Source organism: Callorhinchus milii, unplaced genomic scaffold (genome assembly GCF_018977255.1).
Source record: "Callorhinchus milii isolate IMCB2004 unplaced genomic scaffold, IMCB_Cmil_1.0 Scaffold6, whole genome shotgun sequence".
Lineage (NCBI taxonomy): Eukaryota > Metazoa > Chordata > Chondrichthyes > Chimaeriformes > Callorhinchidae > Callorhinchus > Callorhinchus milii.
The window spans coordinates 7,089,438-7,111,567 of record NW_024704747.1 but is presented as its reverse complement, the minus strand read 5'-3'; the positions used below and the strand labels follow the sequence as shown (position 1 = coordinate 7,111,567).

Genomic DNA, 22,130 nt, shown 5'->3' with positions numbered 1-22,130 from the left:
AGGGTGAGGTGCTCAAAGGAGGGGACGCAGCCAGAGAAGTAGGGGCTAAGACCAAGGGAGGCTTTGGAAATGAAGGCCACTCCGCCGCCACGTTGGTTTGGATGGGGGGTGTGGTGGAAGGTGTGGCCTGGAGGGAAGTCTTCAACTAGGGGGACTGGGTCATTGGGGGAGAGCCAGGTTTCTGTGAGCCCAAGAATGTCAAGGTACTCATCCAGGATGAGGTCGTGGATGGTGAGGGCTTTATTTGAGAGGGAACGGACATTTTGGAGGGAAATGCGGGTGGGTTTGCTGGAGGGAGGGGAGAGAGGAGAGAGTGATGCGGAGAGGATTTTGGGGTGTACAGGAGAGATGGTTGTGCAGAGTGGTGTGAGTGGAGAGTTGGGGAGGGTACGTATGAGGGAGGTGGAAGTTGGGTTTACCTTGCCCAGGCTGGAGCAGAGGGAAGTGGTGATGGGGTCAAGGAGAGAGAGAAGGCGCGGAGGGCGGTTGGAGAGAAGGACAGAGGGGGAGTAGCGGATAGAGGGGGGTGGGATGAGAGACACAGAGGGGGGTGGGAGGAGAGACATTTAGAAAGGAGGGGGAGGCTCGGGTTGGGGCAGCAGCCAAAACGCAGACGCAGAGACCAGGAGCGAGCGATCAGTGGGACGGCATCAGCTGCAGGCTGTGTGCTGAAGTTTCACAAAGGTAGTGTAGTGTGCTTATTTGGGTGAGAGCCTTTTATATAATCTTATTTATTGAAATTTTGGCAGTCAGTTGGATTGTGGGATAATTAAATACACAACATGAACCTCTTCAAACTGCGCAGTAATTGTTAAATACGGGATGTTCTAACTGGGTGATTCTATGGAAATAGATTTGTCATTGTGAATACAAACTAGAGAGTGGTATGTTTGCTAAATAATACTATTCTACTCCATCAAATTATACACTTGGCTTCGACATGTGAACCATATACTTATTATTTTCCCCTGGTATCTGTAAAGTACAATGATATTACATACTGACTGACTGTTAAAATTATATAATTGCGCAATCAGGTAAATAGTACAGCTCATCGCTACCACTCTTGTGGGGCTACAAATCACCAGGTACATTTTGGTTTGTTCATCAGTCTCTTATTTGCAGCATGTATTCAGCCATAAGAATGTTTCCTAGTCCTCAGGTCTCAGATCAAACAGAAATAAAATGTATTTTTAAGCATTGTTTACATACCTAGATTGATGCTCGATAATACTACTACTGCTAATAATAATCCTTGCATTTGATATATCGCCTTATCACATCTTGGCAACGTCTCAAAGTGCTTCACAGAATGTACTATAAAGTGAATTGATTGTATAGTTTGTGGGCAAAACGTGGCAGCCAACTGTGCAGAGCAGTGTCCCACAAATGATATAACTATTGTGAGGATGTAAATGTAAATTTCCCCAAAACAAAGTGGGAAAGGAAATGTAGCTTTGAGCACAGACTCGCAGGGTTGAATGTTTTGACACAACTCTGCTTTATTTATAGACAGGGCTTTGGATACTCAGGAGAAAGCTACAAGTTCGTAATCTCACAAAAGGAGTCAATGGCTAGACCAGAGAGCAAAGGCCAGGGTGATTTGCAACCATAACCTGAAGCCTGAGCTTTGGAAAATGAGCACTATAGCATTGTGAAGGTGAAATTTGTCTTGCCACTAAATTAACAACCTTCACAAATGTGTTTTTAATGCAAATACCATTTTAGTCATTACACTTAGGGTGCTTTTAATTTATGAGTTGGCCTCAAGGAAAACCGTATAAGGAATTTCTGCTCCTGGCAATGTCACAGCTGCTAACTGGCCAAAGTGACTACAATCCTGACTTCATGCCAATGATTGGGCTCAAATTTGCTTTTGGCAGTCCATCGAGACAGTCCGTTGCACTCTTGGACCTGCTGGTTTCAACGTCAGTTCACAGAATAACTTAACTCCTATTTTAAAGATTTTTGGCTGACATTCCTTGAACAGACCCTGAAATGCTGCAATTCGTGGGGTGGCCGGTTCAAAAGGGACCTCAAGCTGGTTCAATGGCTTCCACAGGGAGCTTTTGAGCCTAATATCTGGACAAAATAGGGCTTATGTTTGTCGGTATAACTCAGTGTCACTGCCTGGGGCACTGTAACAATCAGCACTAGTGCCAATACTAAGAAAATAAATCAGTGAGTAGATATGGTAAGCAACACTTGCATGTTGTTATTGTACATTCATACAAAAGCTACCAACACCTAGAAAGCCTATCTCTGACACATACAAATAGTGAGTTTCATTGACGCGCCATTAAGATAGGAAATAGCATAGGAATATAGCGACACAGAAATGTAGACCAAAAAAGACCAAGGTCCATCTAGTCCACCTTCTACTGTCCCAGTAGTCGCATGCTACAATAATGGAGAAGTTGAGAAGTTGAACAATTAAGATGTTGATAGCAATTAAGCAGAGGTGCATCATACCTGACTTGCAGTGCAGTTGGACAGACAGGTCATGCTATCTGAAGCAAGGTAGAAGTTTGTGGGACAAGCACATTTGTGTCCTCCGCCTGGAGAGAGCAAGCAAAGGTTGCTGCAACCACCATTATTTATTTTGCATGGGTGCCCAGGCACTGAAACAGAAAATGAAAGACATCCGTTGAAATATAAACGTTTTATGTTGAAGGACAACAAACTCTTTGTCGCAAAGACTGCAAATATGCGAACAATGAATTTTTGCCCCCTTTGTTCATTCTATTTTAAGCATAGAACATATGGAAAACATTAATCAATTTAAAAACAATATCAACGTTATCAAAATAAAACAACAACAACAAATTATATTTGTAAAGTGTTCTTCATGTCTTTCGACGTGAAGGGCGCTATACAAATCAAAGTTAAATAATTTACCAGTGTTAAAGTGTTATTAATATCAAGTTTTTACACTGTTATTAATAGGATATTACAAATAACTAAACAGTGAGCAAGCATTATCTCATATAACTTTTGGGTTAAAAAAAAACAGAAAACCAATTTCAACATTAGTATTTATTTATAGATCATACTTTAACATTAAAAAGTAATTTCCATTATAATTATCAAAATCTTCTTATTGCATATAAATCTTACAGATGTCTAAGTCCTTATAGTTGATTCCTGTATTACTTGCTATAGTCTCTGGGTGTTATGAGCTAAACTTAAGAGTGGACAATGAGATAGGGTTTTGTAAAGGGAAAAAAATGTCTCCATATTGGGGTTGTATACATGATATTCGCAAACTGAATTCCAGTCACTGATTTTGACATTTGATTGAGGAATATCAAATTATGACTTTTTTTAAAAATGGGTGAACCCCAAATTTCGAAGGCAGTGAAGTCTGAAAAAAAACCATTGGCAAGCAAGACAGAACTGTCTCCTGTCAGCATTTTTCTTGTCACACTTTTTCTTTTTAAACCTTTGCCATCAAGGGATTTGTCGTTTGTCATTTTGTGAATCTCGGAATCAGATCGAATCAAATTGATCCGTTCCGAATCACACACACAATCCGGAGTTGCTGATTAGCAGCTCGTAATAATAATAATCCTTGCATTTGATATAGCGCTTTTCACGTCAGGAGGACGTCCCAAAGCGCTTCACAGAACACACTGTAAAGTGAATTGACTGTATATTTGTGGGCGAACGCGGCAGCCAATTGCGCACAGCAATGTCCCACAAACAGTCGTAGATTGAAAATGACCAATTTAATTATTGTTTTTGGTTTTGGAGGGATTATTATTAGGTGTGTGGAGTAAGGAAACTTGCCCAAGGTTTCGCCCTGCCTGGAATTGAACTCAGGTCTCTCACTTGCAAAGCGAGTGCTCTAACCACTGAGCTACAGGACTCGTATCCGAGTTAGTGAAAATCCACTGGACTGTTCCAAGGATGTACATTGTTCTCCTGCAATTCTGGCCAATATCTTTCAGTCAGAAAGGAAGGAAAGGAGCTAGAAGGAGCTGCCATTTGAGATTGGAGCTCAAAATGAGCAATCGCCTACATCGGCACATCCACAGATATGGAACAAAAATTGAATAGCCTCATAAGCAAATTTCAGTGAAGTAAACAAAAACACTCCTTAATTCTAAACCCTTTGATGTTCTGGTAGCAATGTCTGATATGGTAACTCTACAAAGTTCCTGTTGATTCAGCAGGGCAAAGATCAATACTAGAGGTATAGTCCCTATCAATACAGAATCGAAATATACAGAGTCCTGGAAACAGTGCTATGCATTCCTTATTGCACTCACAATGAACATGCTTCCTCCTTCAATATTGAATTTGAGGTTATTTAAGAGAAAATCATTGACTAAACATTATTATATAAATTGTTCAACAACAACAACTTGCATTTATATAGCGCCCCTCACGCGGGGTAGCATCCCAGAGCCCTTGACAGTGGTGGAGTCTGACTCTGAGCCAGGGGGAGAGGGAGTGGGGAGGTGACCATAAGCACAGTCAAAAAGCAAGGTGTTTAGGTGGGATTTGAAAATGGGGAGAGAGGGACAAGACGGAGGGATAGAGGGAGAGAGTTCCAATGTTTTGGGGCATAGTGGCTGAAGGCACGGCACTGATCGTGGAGCGGAAGACACGAAGGACAAACAAGAGGCCGGAAACAGCTGAGAGGAGCCAGTGGGTGGTGGAGTGGGGGGTAACAAAATTGGATAGATAGAGAGATTTTAGGGCATGGTGGGATTTGAAGACAAGTGAGAGGATCTTGAAATCGATCCACTCAGTAATTGGGAGCCAGTGAACCCTGGCAAGGACTGGTGTGATGCGGGTATGGAGATTTGTGTGGGTGAGAATCCGCGCAGCGGAGCTTTGAATTAATTGAATTTTGTGTATGGTGAAGCTGGGGTGGCCAGCGAGGAGGGCATTGGAATAGTACAGCTGGGAAGTGACAAAGACATGGAAGAGGGTTTCGGCTGCTTTGGTTATGAGGTACGGATGGAGACAGGCAATATGGCAGAGGTGGATAAAAGCGGGCCTGGTCAGGGAAAGCATCTGGGGTAGAAAGGAAATTCAGAGGGCGGGAAGGAATAAATCGTTAAGGCAACTTTTGAAAAAATACAGGATCTTGTGAAGAATTACCATCTGGCTGTCTGTGAGAGTGATAAACGTGGATGTCCATTATCTGATGCCAGGAACTGATTAGTGACATCTTGTTCAAGCCTGTGGTTTTGTGAGCTCGGCTGACTGATTTAGTTTTCCAGTCTGTCCAGTAGATGTAGTCTTCAAATAACGTCAACGCTAATACGTGCAGAATATCTTGTTTAAGAACTGCAATGGGATACAGGTAGATTAGTGCACTGTCTTGGCCAACTGCCAGTTACAATATTCAATATCGCACGAGCTATCAGATACTACTGCCACATAACTTCTTGTGAATAATTGCTGTGACAAAATGCCAGCTCCCTAAAATCCTCTATTACCAGTTAAAGGAACTCAGGATTAACTGCATGAACCCAATTCCTAATGTTTCACTCAGTCCAACACTGGACAGGAAAGGACTGTTCCTGCAAGCTAGTGCATCTCGATGGAATGAGAAACCATTCTGAAAGCTTGAATTGGAATCCGATTAAATCAGTTCAAGTGCTCAGATTCAATTGAGATGAAGAACGCTGGCAGAATTGGGATCAGAAGAAAAGGAAAATGGGATTGAGCATAGGCTGTACAGAATCTGCTCCATGGTAAACTCTGAAATTTGGATTTCATCCCATTAAGTGAGCAGGACTAAATACTTCAGAAACACCATAGGCATGAGCGAAATGTCACAAGCAGGATCCAAGATAATACTGAAAGATTAGCAAATATGATATAATAGTGCTGTCAGAATCAATTTGCTTTTATGATTTTGATTTTGACATCCTTGAGGAGGAGAGATTTATTTTGTATTTGCTACTTTCAGTATTTTGCACTCTTAAACAAAAAAACTTTTTTTGTTACCCTCCATTAAAACTGTATAAGTTATCTGCTAATAAGTTTGACATTGATCTACTTCAACACAACATTTCGTGCTTGGATTACCAACCAACAATAATATTACTCGACCACTCAGCTCATGTTTAAAAGACGTATCTAGGCAAATATAAAGAATGAGTCTGAACTAAATAATAAAAAAACATCTACCAGTAAACATTCTGAAAATTGCCTTTCATTTCACAACATTTTCTTGCCTTAATCCTGCTGCAGTGTTCAATCAGTGGGGGGCCAGATAACCTGACGTACAGTGTTTCAATCATGGAGGTAAGATAAAATTTCATCTTGTGAGACACTTTAATTTTTCAGATAAGGTGAAAAATGCAGATAGCTATCCCTCTAAGCCTTAGAAAAGCTACACAATTATACTTCTCTAAAAAGAGAGCTTGGGGGTGGTGTAGCAGCATATAACACCCTGAATGGTAGAATATGAGTTTGTTCCTGGTTAGATTCTCAGTGAAGATACAATGCTGCCCTGGTTCCCCATAGACAAGGCATTGTCCCAACCCACTCTCATACTCCTCTCCATACGGCAGTCATTATGTGGGAAAAGTGACCTGTCTGGCATTTTGGCTAAAGATTAAACCAGATTGTTTCAGAAAAAAACAATGCAATCAGAAATAAGAAACAAAAGTACCAGGTTCAAACTATAATTTTGCAAACCTCCTAAACCCAATTTTGATCAAAATCATTTGATGATTTGAAACACAAAACATCTAAAAGAACTTGGGACTCGAAATTTAAGAAACAAAAGCCTTGGTCAGAATTCCTTCTTGATCGTGTTGCAGAGTCACTGAAACATCCAACACTGCACACTGTTGCACTAATGATCACATTGTGGCTACCACCTAATGTATAATGACATTGGTATGACAAAATTATGGGGAGCAAGATAACATGACATGCAGTAATTGACCAACTTCCATAGAAACCAATCCCAAAGCATCAAAGACCGTAAAAGGAAAGTCATTTGTCCCATAAACCAAATGCTGAGTAAGAAAGAGATGAATAAGTTTGAATTCAACGCATAAAATTACACTGAAAAGAATTGCAGCTTCATGTTGTGAGTTTTAAATTGGGAATGAAAAAACTGTTTTAAATTATTTTCTATTTCATAAACCCCACAGATAGATTTGCCAACATTTCTAATTAATGAGAAGAGTTAAAATGGTTTATTTTTATATTGAAATGTACATTTAAAAGCATGTTTCAAATATTTATTTTCAAAAGGCTGTATATAAAGCAGCACATAAAGGTTCATAAATTATCGATTTAACAACAACAACAAAATTACATTTGTACAGCGCCTTTCAAGTTAGGAGGACGTCCCAAGATGCTGGACCTGAGCTGGGGGTCAGGATCAGGGAGGGTGGAGGGCAGGGGAGGAAGGAGAGTGATCGAAGGCATAGTCGCAGAGGAGGGTCTTGAGTTGGTTCTTGAAGGAGGTAAGGGAGGGGGCGAGGCAGAGGGAGTGTGGGATGGAGCCAGAGGGTGGGGGCAGAGTGACTGAAGGCCTGCCCGCCAATGGTGGGGTGGGTGAGGCAGGGGACGTGAAGCAGGCTGGAGTCCCCTGAGCTGAGTGGGTAGCCTGTGGAGGGAGGAGTTGGGGAGACCGACAAGCAGGGAGTTTGCATAATCAAGCCTGGATGTTATGAATGCATGTATGAGGGTTTCGGGGGCTGCAGTGTAAGACAGTGGCAGAGCAAGCAGAATGGGTCATGGCACAGATGTGGGGCAGAAAGGATATTTGAGAGTCAAACAAGATGCCAAGGTTCCGGACTGGCTCAATGAGGTGGAGTGTGACCCATGGATGGTGATCCTGTGAGATACTGCGGAGGGTTGGATGGGAGCCAATCAGGAGGGCCTCGGTCTTGTTGACGTTCAACTGAAGAAAGTTAGCTCTCATCCAAGACTTGATGTCTGACAGACATTTCTGTCAACACAACAGTAGTCCTGGAGTCGAGGGTGGAGGCAGAGAGGTACAGTTGGGTGTCATCCACATACATGTAGAAGTTGACCCTGTGTCTGCGGATGATGTCACCAAGAGGGAGCATATAGACATTGAAGAGGAGGGGACTAAGGACAGAGCCCTGAGGAACACCACACAAGATGGTCAGGGAGCTAGAGGAGAAACCATTTGTGGAGATAAAGTGGAGACAGTGTGAGAGTACAATCTGAATCATTCAAGGACAGAACCATGAAGGTTGAGGTGAGAGGAGAGGTGGTGGATAAGGATAAAGTTGTCAACGGTATCGAAGACAGAAGAGAGGTCAAGGAGGACGAGGAGGCAGAGGGAGCCCTGGTTGCAGATGGACAAACTTTCATTTGTCACTTTGACGAAAGCTGTTTCTGTCCTGTAGGCGGCACGGAAACCTGATTGGAGGCATTTGTGAAGGGAAGGGTGGGAGAGAAGTAGCAAAGTTAGGAAGCAATGACTAATTCCAGGACCTTGGAAAGGAAAGGGAAGTTGGAGATGGGGCAGTAGTTTGAGAGTGGGGTTGGGTCCAGGGAGGGTTTTTTAAGGATAGGGATGAAGATAGGGCCATTTGTAAAGGAGTGGGAATGGTTTCAGTGGACAGGGGTAGGTTTATGATGTCTGCAAGTAGAGGGGAAAGTAGGTGGAGCTAAGAGGTAAGGATAGGGGTAGGGATGGGGTCGAAGGAGCAGGTGGTCGGTTTCATGTGGGTTATCGTGGTGGTGAGAGAGGAGAGGGAGACAGGTTTGAAGGTGTGGAGGGAGGGATGGGTAGGGGCTGGGGTGTGAGGAAGAGATGGGAAGGAGTTAGTAGATAGAAGAGCATAGGGAGCTGAGCGGATCCCTTTGACTTTAGTTTCGAGGAAGTCCAGCATTGCCTCGTAGTTGCGATGGAGGAAATGATGGGCGACGCATGAGAGGGTGGGCGGAGGAGTTGGTTAGTGATGGAGAAGAGGAGCCTGGGATTGTTCTTGGCCTCCAAGATCTTGCCAGATCTGCTGATGGACTGTTAACTTGGATTTGAGCCAGGTGCGTTCAGTGGCACGCACCTGTGCTTTAGGGAGTGGAGGTGGCTGGTGTACCAACGTGACTTTCATGAGTAAGGTGATGGTTTGGGAAGTGAGGGGAGCTTGGGCATTGAAAGTGGCGGAGAAGGAGTTGTGAAGGAGAGTGACTAAGGAGGATAGGTCATTGTGGGAGGAAACCCAGAGTGGGAGGAGTTCAGTTGACTTCAAGGCAGCGGATAGGGAGCGGGGAGATTTTTTTCCAGGGGTTGTAGGAGATGGAGGTGGGGTGGTTGGTGTTGGGGTGAGGGTTTGAGGAGCTAAAGGAGATGAAGTAATGGTCTGAGATGGACATTTAATAACAAATTTAACAACAAATTAAAGCTACACATCACATGTATGCAGTCATCTAGCCATGGAAAAATGGAAAGATGCTAGTTCTCTGTGAATTATATAATAATTGGCACACTGCTAGTAAGTAAATAATAATTCCATGTAATGCATTGATCAATATTGTATTTTGAAAACAGAATTAATTTGCTGATACATTTGCTGGGCTATGTAGTAAGAGTAAGTACAGGGACTAGTTGGATAGCTCTTTCAAAGAGCTGGCACAGGCGCAATGGGCTGAATGGCTGCCTTCTGTGCTGCAAGATTCTATGATTCTATATTTAACAAATTAACAATTTATCTATAAACTAAATAGGAGGCATTATTAATTCATAGCATGCATAACTAAAATGTACACATTAATAATATTCTAAATTGGAAAAAAACAGCCTTACCTACCTCTATGTCTATTGGAGCCATCCAGGTCAGCAAATTCTATATAATCTTCCTGATCCTCAGCCCAATATAGTCTGTTATTCACATAATCCAGGCACAGACCACTTGGCTTTGAGATTTTTGTGTTAATGATAACACTTTGCGATGTCCCATCCATTCCAACACGACCAATGTGTGGATAATCACTATTGTCGGTCCAATACAAATATCTATTCAAAGATGTTCATAAGAAAAGTGTCAAACTAAATTTAAGCTTTCATATATTGCATCTCACCTCAAGTCTTGCATCAAAGATATATATTAAAAACATATTTTAGACCACAGTATTCATCACATATGACAGTTTGGAAGACAGCAATAAATATCAAGGAAAGAAATATGAAGGATTGCATCAGTGGTATCCAAAGCACTAAAATGTATTGTGAACTAAATGAGTTCAGTAGTTCAGAATGGATTTATTTTCCAAGTGAACTAGTAAGTCACAATGAGGCTAGTCTCTGTGGAACCTCTTTGGGCTTGTTAATTCTTGGTTAATATTCTTCTCTTCAATTCCACACAAACATGTCAAAAACACCATGGCATCTGAAGAACCTTAGGCTACCACTGTGGTGCCAAACTGACAGACGGCTCTCTCAGTACAGCAGGATTAAATATTGGAACTTTCAATACACTTGAGTCACCACAACTCTTGATTTATTTTACAATCCTTGTGTTCCCGATCTTTTGGGATGTTTCTGTTCAATGGGAAACATGACTTGAACAGGGGTGGTGCAGGAAAATGGCAAACCCTAATCATAGAATCATAAATCATACAGCACAAAAAGAGGCCATTCTGCCCATCGAGTCTGTGCCGGTTCTTTGATTAGAGCAATTAATGTCAATCCCACTTTCCCCATAACCCTGCAAACCCGTCCTCCTCAAATACCCATCCACCGCGTTTTTAAAAGTAGTTATCGAATCGGCCTCCACCACCCTTTCAGGCAATGCGTTCCAGATTCGAACAACTCGCTGCGTGAAAAAATTTCTTCTCACCTCCCCTCTGCTTCTTTTAGAAACTATTTTAAATCTGTGGCCTCGAGTCACTGACACACCCACCAGTGGAAACAGTTTTTTCCCTTTCTAACCTATCAAATCCCCTCATGATTTTGAAGACCTCTATTAGGTCTCCTCGTAACCTTCTCTGCTCCAATGAGAATAATCCCAGCCTCACTAGCCTTTCCTCATAATCAAGGTCCCTCATTCCTGTTACCATTCTTGTAAATCTCCTCTGCGCCCTTTCCAATGCCTTAACATCCTTCCTATAGTGTGGTGCCCAGAACTGGGCGCAGTTTTCTAACTGCGGCCTAACCAGTGTTTATATAGGTTAATCATAACCTCCTGACTCTTGTACTCTATGCCCCTACTTATAAAGCCTAGTATCCCATATGCCCTTTTTACAGCTTTATCTACCTGTCCTGCCACCTTCAAGGATTCATTTACCTGCACCCCCAGGTCTCTCTGCTCTTTATACCCCCCTTAAGATTATATTACCAGCCTATATTGCCTTCCCTCATTCTTTCTACCAAAATGCATTACCTCGCATTTCTCCACATTGAAATTCATCTATTGGGTTTCATCATATCATTTCCCTGCCTACTTAAAATTGCCAAGTCTCTGTGAGAGATTATATAAGTTTATTTTCTTTGAGAATCTATCAGATATAATAATTAGTCTTGCTTTCTTTTATGTGAGTTTTCCCTCAAGCCAATGCTGCCTATCTCATGTTGTCCCTGCAAAGCACTGCTAGAATGGCACTGTTTGGGATTTGTTGGCTAATTGTATTCTCTTACGATCTCTTGCTGACAGAATAATCACCATCCTCTTGCTTCAGTAATTGGAGCTAACAGAATTGCTCTATGGAAATAGGTTAGAAGTATGTGGTCCGACTGACTAATGTGTTTTGAATCAGAACAAATGGAATTTAGATGAGAAGTGATGACAACAATCCTTGCCTTTGATCTAGTGCTCTAGCAAGATGAAATGTCTTAAAAGAATTCACAGTAGAAACTGTTCAGTGTAGTGACTGTGAATCTATGGGCGAGGTGGGAGCCAATTTATGTAAGTGGTGTTTCACAAACTACCAGGAGATGATTCAACAATTTAACTAGATGATAATTGGCCAGACACTGGCAACAACAACAACAAATTACATTTGTATAGCACCTTTCATGTCAGGAGGACATCCCAAGGTGCTGGACAGTTAGGGAACTGCACCCGAGCTGGTGGTTGGGATCAGGAGGGGTGGAGGGCGGGAGGGAAACTCTCTTTCTCTTTCCAAATAGTATCATGTGTTCTTTAATGTCCACCTTAAGTTAAAATCCCTTATATCTATCTGCCAGGTGTGTTTCTACATTGGCTTAACTTCCTCTGCAAGTATGGGACAGATAGACAGCCAGTCAGCCTGTGAAGATCAGCTTGACAGTTATTTAACACTTCATGCATGGTCAGAAGAAAGAAAAAATAGTTGCTATAGGGAACAATAATTTATCTTTCCCTCACATATTCTCACCTGGTAGCCCAGCCAGGATACGATACAATATATTATATTTGTAGCTGACAGATCTGAACAGCCAGTACAAGGTTACAAACCAGCACCAAACATAGGTGTGAAGCAATTCAATACAATACAACTGAATCATTAACACATTGTGCACTGTAGTTGCCCATAGGTACTAGAATATAATCTACCATTGTACTATGAATTAAAGCAAACATTAGACGTATTAATCCTTATGTACTATTAGTATAGCTTGTACTGAATGTCTAAGGCTATTTCTAGTTTTAAAAATATCAATAACTGGAATGCTTCTATAATAATAATGCATCTGATATAATGTCTTTCATGGGAGAACGTCTCAAAGTGCTTCATTGAACTGTAAACTGTAGTGACTGTGTATCTGGGTGACAACGTGGCAGTCAATTTGCCCCCAGCGATGTGCTATAACGGTTCTCTATTTTTATGCACACAGGAAGTGACAGGTCCACGAATGTGGAGAACGAAATTTCTACTGCAATGATATTTACACTGTAAATAAAACTGTTCATACCCAATACGAGGATCTAATGCTAGATCTTTAGGAGTCTTCAGCCCTGTGTTGACAAGGCCTGTCTGATAAAGCCCATTAAGTTTGGAGACTTCAATAGTTAGCTTTGTTTTGTCACACCAGTATAGATTCTTGCCAACCCAGTCAACAGCCAATCCATCTGGAATCGCTTGTCCCGTATGCTGTACCACCTACAAAAGCAAAATAAAAAAATAATGCTTATTACATCACTAATGTTTCCTGATGCACTAGCAGAGAACTGAAATAGACCCCAAAAAGGAATGCCTAGAGTAATAAAGATCAGCAAAAATTTAAGTTCTCAAATAAATCTTTCAGCAGAACAAAACAAATTAGATTGTTTGCACAGAACAATCCAAACCCCAAAGGAGTACTCTAGTTACTCAGACGTATAAAGTACTTATAATACCTGGTGACAGTGGATAAGATAATTTCCCTTAATTGTTGTACGTGGGTTACAAAATATATTGAATTCAAAATTCAATGGAAATTGCCAAAACAAAGTGTATTCACGATTTGCAGCAATGTCAACTTTATCTGACCGGAGTACATGAAAAACACACACACACACACAATAAGACCTGATCAAAATATATGCCAGGAAAACCACAATTAAAGTGGGATCACAATATTTACTCAATTCCACTTTATCATTAGTCACATATCACCATTTTCTTTCCACAGATGTTCATTCATTTTGATCTGAAAGCCTATTGCAAAGAAGACCTAATGGGCTGTGGGTGTCTGAATCTCAATTGACCAGAATTGGTTAGGATAATGGTGTAGAGCAGTATGGCATGAGATAAGAAAAACTCATTGAAATTTAAAATTGGACGGCATTCAGGTCATTTCTTTTCCATGCTTTTGATGTGATTTAATGTCTTCTATACGCTTGGATCCTGCTTAGACTTTTCCCACAGACCTCCCGGTAGGCACAATTTAAAACTCAATCAAAACTCCTCCACTACATAAATGCAAGTTGTTGCTGTTGCATTTGAAGAAAATTACAAAATCATGTGCAACTGCATTCAGTGTCCATCAGCTGGTATTGAGTGCACTTCAGGCAACCATCTGTTGGGAAATACAACAGTTGTATGAAACAGAGCAAAGTATGAGAATATGTATGTTATCTGGACAACCTACTTAATTCCTGAGCTGCCTGGATCACTTTTCTTCTGGGTATTGTATAGGGAATTTATTAAGCAGAATATTTGCGGACTGATAGAAAAATATTGTTTAGAAGAGAGAGAATTGTCCGGGAGGGTTTCACACAGAAAATGTACTGATTTACTGGCTTTTCCAGTGCCTTTACCAGATTCAAACCTTTTTTTTGTCATTAATTCTTACCCAGTATCACTTTTTATTTTGATATATAAATCTTGCACACCAACATATGAGTTTAATTATCAAGTATTTTGTAATAGTTCCAGCACTGATGTTTCCAATATTTTGTAGAGGAGAAAAACTATGTAAAGTTACAAATACTACTCTAAGGGTTTTAGCATACAAGATGGTTTCTTTTTCCCCTTATTTTAGCTAGTTGGGTTTCCTCCTACTTTGAAATTTGCAATCTGAAGATTATTTGATTTGTGATGATAGAAGATAGCTATTGACCTTCTTCATCCCAGTATTTTAATGTAATGATAATGTTGGATCTTTTCCATTTGCAAAAGCTCTTTCCATAAAACATTTGTTTATTTTTTCCTGGTTAATTATTGAGTTCAGTTCTACAAGCAATTTAAGGCTATTTCCATGGTGCAAAAACTGAGCCAGGGTTGCTAACAAGCTTTGCTGGAACAATTATTTTCATTTGCTTGGATGATAAATTAATAATTTAATTCACATTAGCTTTTGAATAGCGAGAGCACTGTGCAAGTAATACTGTCCTTGTGGCTCTGTGGTACATATGCATAATTTCACATTCTCTCACATATTACCCTTTCCCTGCAGATTTGAGCTTCCCTCACCCAAAACACTTCGCTGATTACACAGTCGAAACTTATTCAATTTAACCAACTAGCACCAGAGTTAATGGAGAAAGCTATGTACAAATATTAATCTTAAGAGCCATATGTGGAATGCGCACCATGCGGTTTGATGTACACTTCCACTGAGTTGCCAGATTGTGTATGTAACACCACACTATCAAAGATACACATCCAGCAGGGATTAAATGTGCTCCATTGGATTGGCAAGTACAACAGAGTGTTTTTTTATTAGGAAAACACAATCACACTTGTTGTGCTGCATCAGCCACAGGCACCAGATATTCAGCCATCTATTCTGATTGTGGGGACACTTATAACAAGAAAAATTACACAGTGACACTTTTGTGTTTATTCAAAAAAATAACTTGGTTACTCAATCCACGAGCTTGTGGGACACTGCTGTGCACAATTGGTGATCGCCCACAAAATATACAGTCAATTCACTTTACAGTCTTTTCTGTGAAGCGCATTGAGACGACTCAGCAACTTGATAAGGCTCTATATTAAATGCAAGGATTATTATGTACAGTCAGACACATGGAATACTGACATTATTTTGAATTGTGTCAGTATTTCCCTCTAAATGAGTGAGTAAGCTGAACAAAAAAAAACAAGGTTCGCTTTTGCTGCAAAAGTTGCTATTTTTCAAAAGCTTTTAAATCTGAAATTCCCAGGAGTAGAGCAAAGAATTCTTCCCTTGCATCTTCAAGTGCAGGAATCTTAATGTGCAAGTTGAGAATGTAGTAAAGGTTTAAGCTGGAGGCTAAAGATCAATTAATCTTGAATCTAACAAAGGAATCACAAAATCCTGCAAAATGAATCATATCAACGATAGTTCGGAACCTCAGGTGATGCTTGAGTCACCGGTTACCTACTATTGATATATTCTCCCAGGGGCTTTTACTAAGATTAATGTAGATGGGTTGCTTCAAAGCTCTGTAAAGGTATTGTCTGGATCTCCAAATAAAACATGTCGGAGAGCTATAAATTTAGTCAGATGGCATAAGCATAAATTAACTGCACATCCCACATGACACAGACGCTTTGAGGAGCTCCATCCCCATGTGATTTGCAAAACAGGACAACCAACATATATATGATGCAGCAATAAAAGCATTCTCAGATAATTATGATAATCATAAGAAAATATACCTACTCCTTTCAGGAATTCATTAATTTCTTTTTTTTGAGCATATCAGATGTTATTTTAAAACGTATTTACAAAGGAAAAGCAAGAACATGAGATCATTTACCTTCTGTTTGGCCTTTCCCACTATTTATAGATACAGATCGCTCTCTATATTCGTGTTACTCATGGAAACCACAATGACATACTTTCATTGACCCTTACACTGGTGTGCTTGGACATCAATCAGGACATACAGACAGCTATCTAGCAAGATAAAGGGCCAAAGGGGAAATACTCAACGAGAACCTAGACAAGGAATTTGAAGGAAAACAAATGATCGTTTGGCTTGCCTGCTGACACATCCAGTACATTGTGTTCTCTTAATGAGAGTCTATCTGTCCTTATTACAAATCTCTCCAGCTTTTTCCTGTTGCTAATGTCCCCGAAATAATGGACTACATATGATGACCAAAATAAAGTCTGATCTTATGATGTTATCGAATCATTAGAAAGCATAAATAAGAGGATAGAAATGGTGCTTTTGTAACCTTAGCTATGCCAAATGCACAGCTATACTGTGGCATTTTTCTGAACCATCACATGTGCCAGAACAAAGATCATATATTCACAAGACACCAAGATCACTTCAAATGAAGCAGGCTCTTCCACCCCATCTGAACTTATCTTTCCAGAAAAGCTCACTCGAGATTTAATAAGCGAAATCTGTAAAATGTAACACCCATTCTTGGTTTTTTTGGGTGGGGGGTGGGGGCAGGGCGATGGGAAGTTTAGTCATTTAACTCTTCTGGTATTAGGACGAGTACCATAGGTTTCTGCATAAAACCTGCCAACTGAACATTTTTATAGATATCAAGATACAAATCGCAACAGGTTAGCGAACAGCTGCATGTTTGACAATCAAACCGAGATCCAGGCATCTTCCAAATTGCTTTCAGTATCTTACTCGACTTCAAATTGTTCAGCACAAAATGACATGGTTCCTCTGGTTGTGACAGGCAGGAACACAAAACTGATCAAATTCAATGTGAAAATAATCCCATAGGATAACAACCTAAGAGCACAGAAGTAGATGTTATTTTATGATTATGGGAAGATATTTCTATAAACAAAGTGCAGAACAAAAAAATGATATAAGAGCCTAAGTAACGGGTCTCATAGGAACATAAGATATAGAAGAAGGCTATTTCGCTTACCAAATGTTCTTGTGCAGCTTGTTCTGTCGTTTTACTAGATTGTGGCAAAGTTTTAAATCCCATTTCTCCAGTACATTCAGTATTGTCAGATATTTTTCTCATTTATATAATCTCCAGAGAGAGGTGAAGAAACATGTGCAGGGCCAAGCCCAAGGGAGCAACAGTTTGGTGAGATTCAGCTCAATTCTCGGTAACGGCACACATCAAATCCAGTATCTAGTTCTTAAATAATGCTTGTAGTGTCAGCCTAAGCTCCTGTGTCAAGGAATTTCATTCATTCAAGAGAAGGTGTGATCTTTCCAATATTAATTTATTTAGTTTGGCCACAAATGATTTTAAATAAAACAGCAAGAGGAAACCAACAATGAGGCAAGTATAATGGGCTGTGTGCACATCATTGCCTGAACTCTCTCCCATTTTATGCAGCAGCAAATATATTATGAGATAAGATTTTTGACTTAGGTCCAAAATTATCAGCAGCTCGGAATCAGGTATGGATTCAGCCAAGTAGTTTGGCAAGGTCATCAAAGACAAAGCCCTATCTAACTGTCAGTGTTATTTTTGGTTTGCAGGTGTGAACAATCAGATACTTCAGGAGTTATTTTCAGCAGAGCACTGTGGGACTCCCCAACATTAATCCACTGCCTACTGTGGCAAATGTGTTGATGGGCTCTGCTACACAAATCAGGTTGAAAGCACACGGGGCAACAAGGCTTACACAACACCCTCATTAACAATTAAAAGTAGGACGGTTCAGATGGCAAATCTATTTCCTAGAAAATCTATTCATTCAGAATAAGAAAGGCAAGAAAAGCCTGATGTCAATATGGTAAAAAGTTATGGGTATTATATATTGGAAATGCTGCAACAGCCAAGTGGGTGCAAATGTTTAAATCATTCAATAAGCTGAACGACACTACTTGCAAAACCAGTTTCTAAATGGCACATTATTGATCATTAGCCTTGATCATTAATCACAGGCATTAATCTGTTGTTATTGTTGCAGATGTTGATAAGAGGGATGGATTTCATTTTGTTAAAAACAAACAACTTACTGAAGATTTGCTGAGTCAAAATAACAATGTTGCCCCATCGCTTTCCAAAGACTAAATACACTTCAATCAGAATACATAAGATCCTGGAAAGTTTATTGGAAATATATTATTGTGGAGTCCTGTAGCTCAGTGGTGAGAGCACTCGCTTTGCAAGTGAGAGACCTGAGTTCATTTCCAGGCAGGGCGAAACCTTGGGCAAGTTTCCTTACTCCACACGCCTAATAATAATCCCTCCAAAACCAAAAACAATAATAAATTGGTCATTTTCAATCTACGACTGTTTGTGGGACATTGCTGTGCATAATTGGCTGCCGCGTTCGCACAAAAAATATACAGTCAATTCACTTTACAGTGTGTTCCGTGAAGCGCTTTGGGATGTCCTCCCGACGTGAAAAGCACTATATGATATGCAGGGATTATTATTATTATTATTGCTGATGGTATTAAAATTTTGATGATGGGAATGTAGTAAGGCTGGGTGCATTTAAACTGATAGGAGAATGCATGAAGGTTTCTGTTAATGCTATGTCTTTGGGCTTATTTAGGGGCTACTCAAGCGAGAGAACCTGAGTTCAATCCCCGGGCAGGCCGAAAGCCACTTTTTGGGGTGTCAGCCAGGTGTACCCCGATCACCATACTTAAGAGTATTCAAACCAAGCTCAGATTTACATGCATCCCAGATACACATGGAAATCTCAGAGATAGATTGTTGGAATGGAATGTGCACTCTCTCCCTGGAGGGCCACAGCTGCTTTCCTAATTCCGGAAAGTGTTAGGCGCAGGTTGGCAAAGCTATGGTTTAGGGACCCCAGAGTGCGCGTTGGGGTAAATGCTGGAGTCTAACCTTCTAATACCACATAGTTTGCCATTGATATTGCTGTCGGGCAAGCTTGCCCACACCTTACCCATTTTCTTACTCCACACACCTGTTTATCGAGCAGTAAGTATGAACCCGGTTGTTAATCGATTGGCAGATCACTTTCCGGGTGTTATAACTGCTCAAAAAAAAAATGGTCATTCAACTCACGTCTGTTTGTGGAACATTGCTGTGCGTAATTGGTTGCTGTGTTTCACCCACAAAATACAGTCAATCCACTTTACAATATATTCTGTGAAGCGCTTTGAGACTTCTCAACAACGGACTAAGATGCTATATCAAATCCAACGATTGTGATTATTATTATTATTTAGGTCAGTGACTTGAGTCCTGATTTTCTTTTCATTGTTACCCTTGTAACAATAAAGGAGATTTTCCCCAGCAGTTCAGTTTCCACAAGATTGCTTCCAACTCCGAAGACTGACCTTCAAGACTATCACCTGAGGTGATACAAATACAATTAAACTGAGCACCACATCACTAACATCATCGAAGACTCTGTGGCCAGAGTGAAAGAACTACATTTGTACCATGCATAATGAATAAGGATCGTGCTTTGGATACGTCTGAGAGGAGTATCGGCTGAAATCCTATGAACATTCTCAAATATTGATTAATGTAAACATTGAACACAATTGAGTGTAAATCCCTCTTCTAAAAAAATCTCTAAAGCAAATCTACTTGAAATCATTATCTTCAGTGTTTTATGCAAATGAAAATACTTTGCTGTCATTTCAAAATGCTTTGAAAAACTGTTTTGTATGCTGCAGCGATAGTGCAATTAATGCTAGTACAAGCTTTAGAAGATGGGTGCAAAGTGGCAGCACAGAGATATACCGCATAGCTTGGACAACTCTGAGCTCCTTGAATGCAAAACTCTCCACAGGTGCCTTTGTGGACCCAAGTGCAGAGCTGCATTCATGAGTGAATGCCATTGATTCACTTTTACCGTTAATAAAGAAGACCTAGAAAAAAATTCAGCATAAGTAGGACATGCCTGTGTGGTGTTATCTTCCCACCGGAGTTATCTTAAAAAATCCCATTTCCCTACTTTTTCGCTCTTAATAAATAATCCTTACATTTGATGCAATGCCTTTCACATCAGGAGGATATCTCAAATTGTTTCGCAGGATATACTGTAAACTGTAGTGAATGTCTCCTTTATAAGCAACTGTGGCAGCCCCATGTGGATTCAAGCCCCATATCAAGACTCTGAACTCATGTACTCTATGCAGTGTCCTCATTGCAGTGCTGGGTGTATGCTGCCTTGTCAGAGGTGCTGTTCTTCAGATGAGACATTAAATCAAGATTTCTGTCCAAATGCCTCGATCCCGAGGCACTATTTGAAAAGAGAAGTGTCCTGGCCAACAATTTCCCAGGTAAAATTGACTCTGGCCACAGAGTCATTAGAGCACTCGCCTCGCAAGTGAGAGACCTGGGTTCTATTCCCAGCAGGGCGAAATGTTGGGCAAGTTTCCTTACTCCACACACCTCTGTTTACCTAGCAGTAAGTAGAAACCCGGTTGTTAATCGATTGGTGGATCGCTTTTCCGGTGTTGATAATCCTTCAAAAAAAACAATAATAATTTGGTCACTCAATCCACAACTGTTTGCGGGACACTGCTGTGTGCAATTAGATTCCGCGTTTCGCCCACAAAAATACAGTCAATTCACTTTACAGTATATTCTGTGAAGCTCTTCGAGACGTCTAAAAGATGTGAAAAGCGCTATATAAATGCAAGGATTATTATTATTATGTTTGTTTTGTGGGACATGACTGTGTGCAATTTGGTTGTCATGTTCATCTACAATACATGCATTCTACACAATCTCTACACTTTTTCATCTAGACCTACTGTGCATAATCGGCTGCCGTATATCGCCCACAAAATGCAAGGATTATATTTATTATTATTTTTACAGTAAATTCCGTAAAATACTTTGAGACATCTCTTGGATATGAAAGGCACTATATTAATTGTAAGGATTATTAGATATTATTACAGCAATCAGAGTTGAGGTCTAGTTTTTTTTGGGGTGGGTGGGTGGGGTAAGCTGGCTTGAAGGTGATGTGTTTTGCAATGGAATGCCGAGTTAATCTTCAGTGGCAATCTTAGTAGTTTGAGCGAGTACGCATTCTACTTCAGACAGGAAATTTGGCATTTGTGGGTGGCAAACATATGTGGAACTTTAAGTCTGGTTTGGATACTCTGAAGCATGGTGATGGGTTTCCACATGTGTCAAGACACCCGGCTGAGCAAAGTAAAAGGGGTAAGACAGCATAAATTGCATTAGTTCCTGACATTGCCTGGTGGCAATGCCTTTGGAAGCAGCTTGTTTTGCCCTATTGAAAGATAAACATGACAGGCACAAATTAAGTTATGCTCTGGTCCACAGGATCATTTGAAAGTTCTTACGTGGTCCAGTGGATCTTTTAGGGCACCATTTATTGTTATCACAGAATAACATTAAAAAACCATCACACAGTTCCAGAGTTCTATGCTTACACAAAACAACATGTGCATAGGATGGTAAAAATCAGGTATATAGGAATATTTTATTTGTAACATCTTTGTTACAAAGTGGAAATTATAAAGCAAACTTCCTTCTCTTCATTTCCAGCAATATAGATGATTGTGTTGATTTGATTAACCACAGATTTAATAGAACTGGACTTAAAATTGAAGCTCTGGCTTGCAATGCAGGTGTTCTTATCCCAATATAATTTCAAAAACCACCTTAACCTTTTATAGTCAAATTATTTTTTTTGGAAGTTCATGTTAACCTTACATTTTCAAAAAAATGTATCAAAACTTTACCCACATAAAGGTTAGCTTAGACCAACAATGCTCAAAACAAATATGTTTACAAGCTCCATCATCTACCTAACACTTTTAACTATTAAGATTATTGGATCATTACACAAGGGAAGGTACACATGACATGTAAGATTACAGACTTGATGGAACACTCAGTCAGCAAGGCAAAATCTCTTTAATAAT

The 22,130-nt window shown here is 40.3% G+C and overlaps 1 protein-coding gene across 1 annotated transcript in view; it reads right to left on the bottom strand.

Annotated features, from left to right (window-relative positions):
* The window catches only part of LOC103180487 (low-density lipoprotein receptor-related protein 1), a 552,054-nt gene that overhangs the window by 80,303 nt on the left and 449,621 nt on the right, over positions 1-22,130 (bottom strand). The window contains exons 59-62 of the mRNA XM_042336207.1: positions 12,851-13,038; positions 9,768-9,973; positions 5,113-5,301; positions 2,473-2,621 (exon numbers count right to left, since the gene is read on the bottom strand). Coding sequence (XP_042192141.1) covers positions 2,473-2,621; positions 5,113-5,301; positions 9,768-9,973; positions 12,851-13,038 — 732 coding nt within the window. The remainder of the gene's footprint in view (positions 1-2,472; positions 2,622-5,112; positions 5,302-9,767; positions 9,974-12,850; positions 13,039-22,130) is intronic.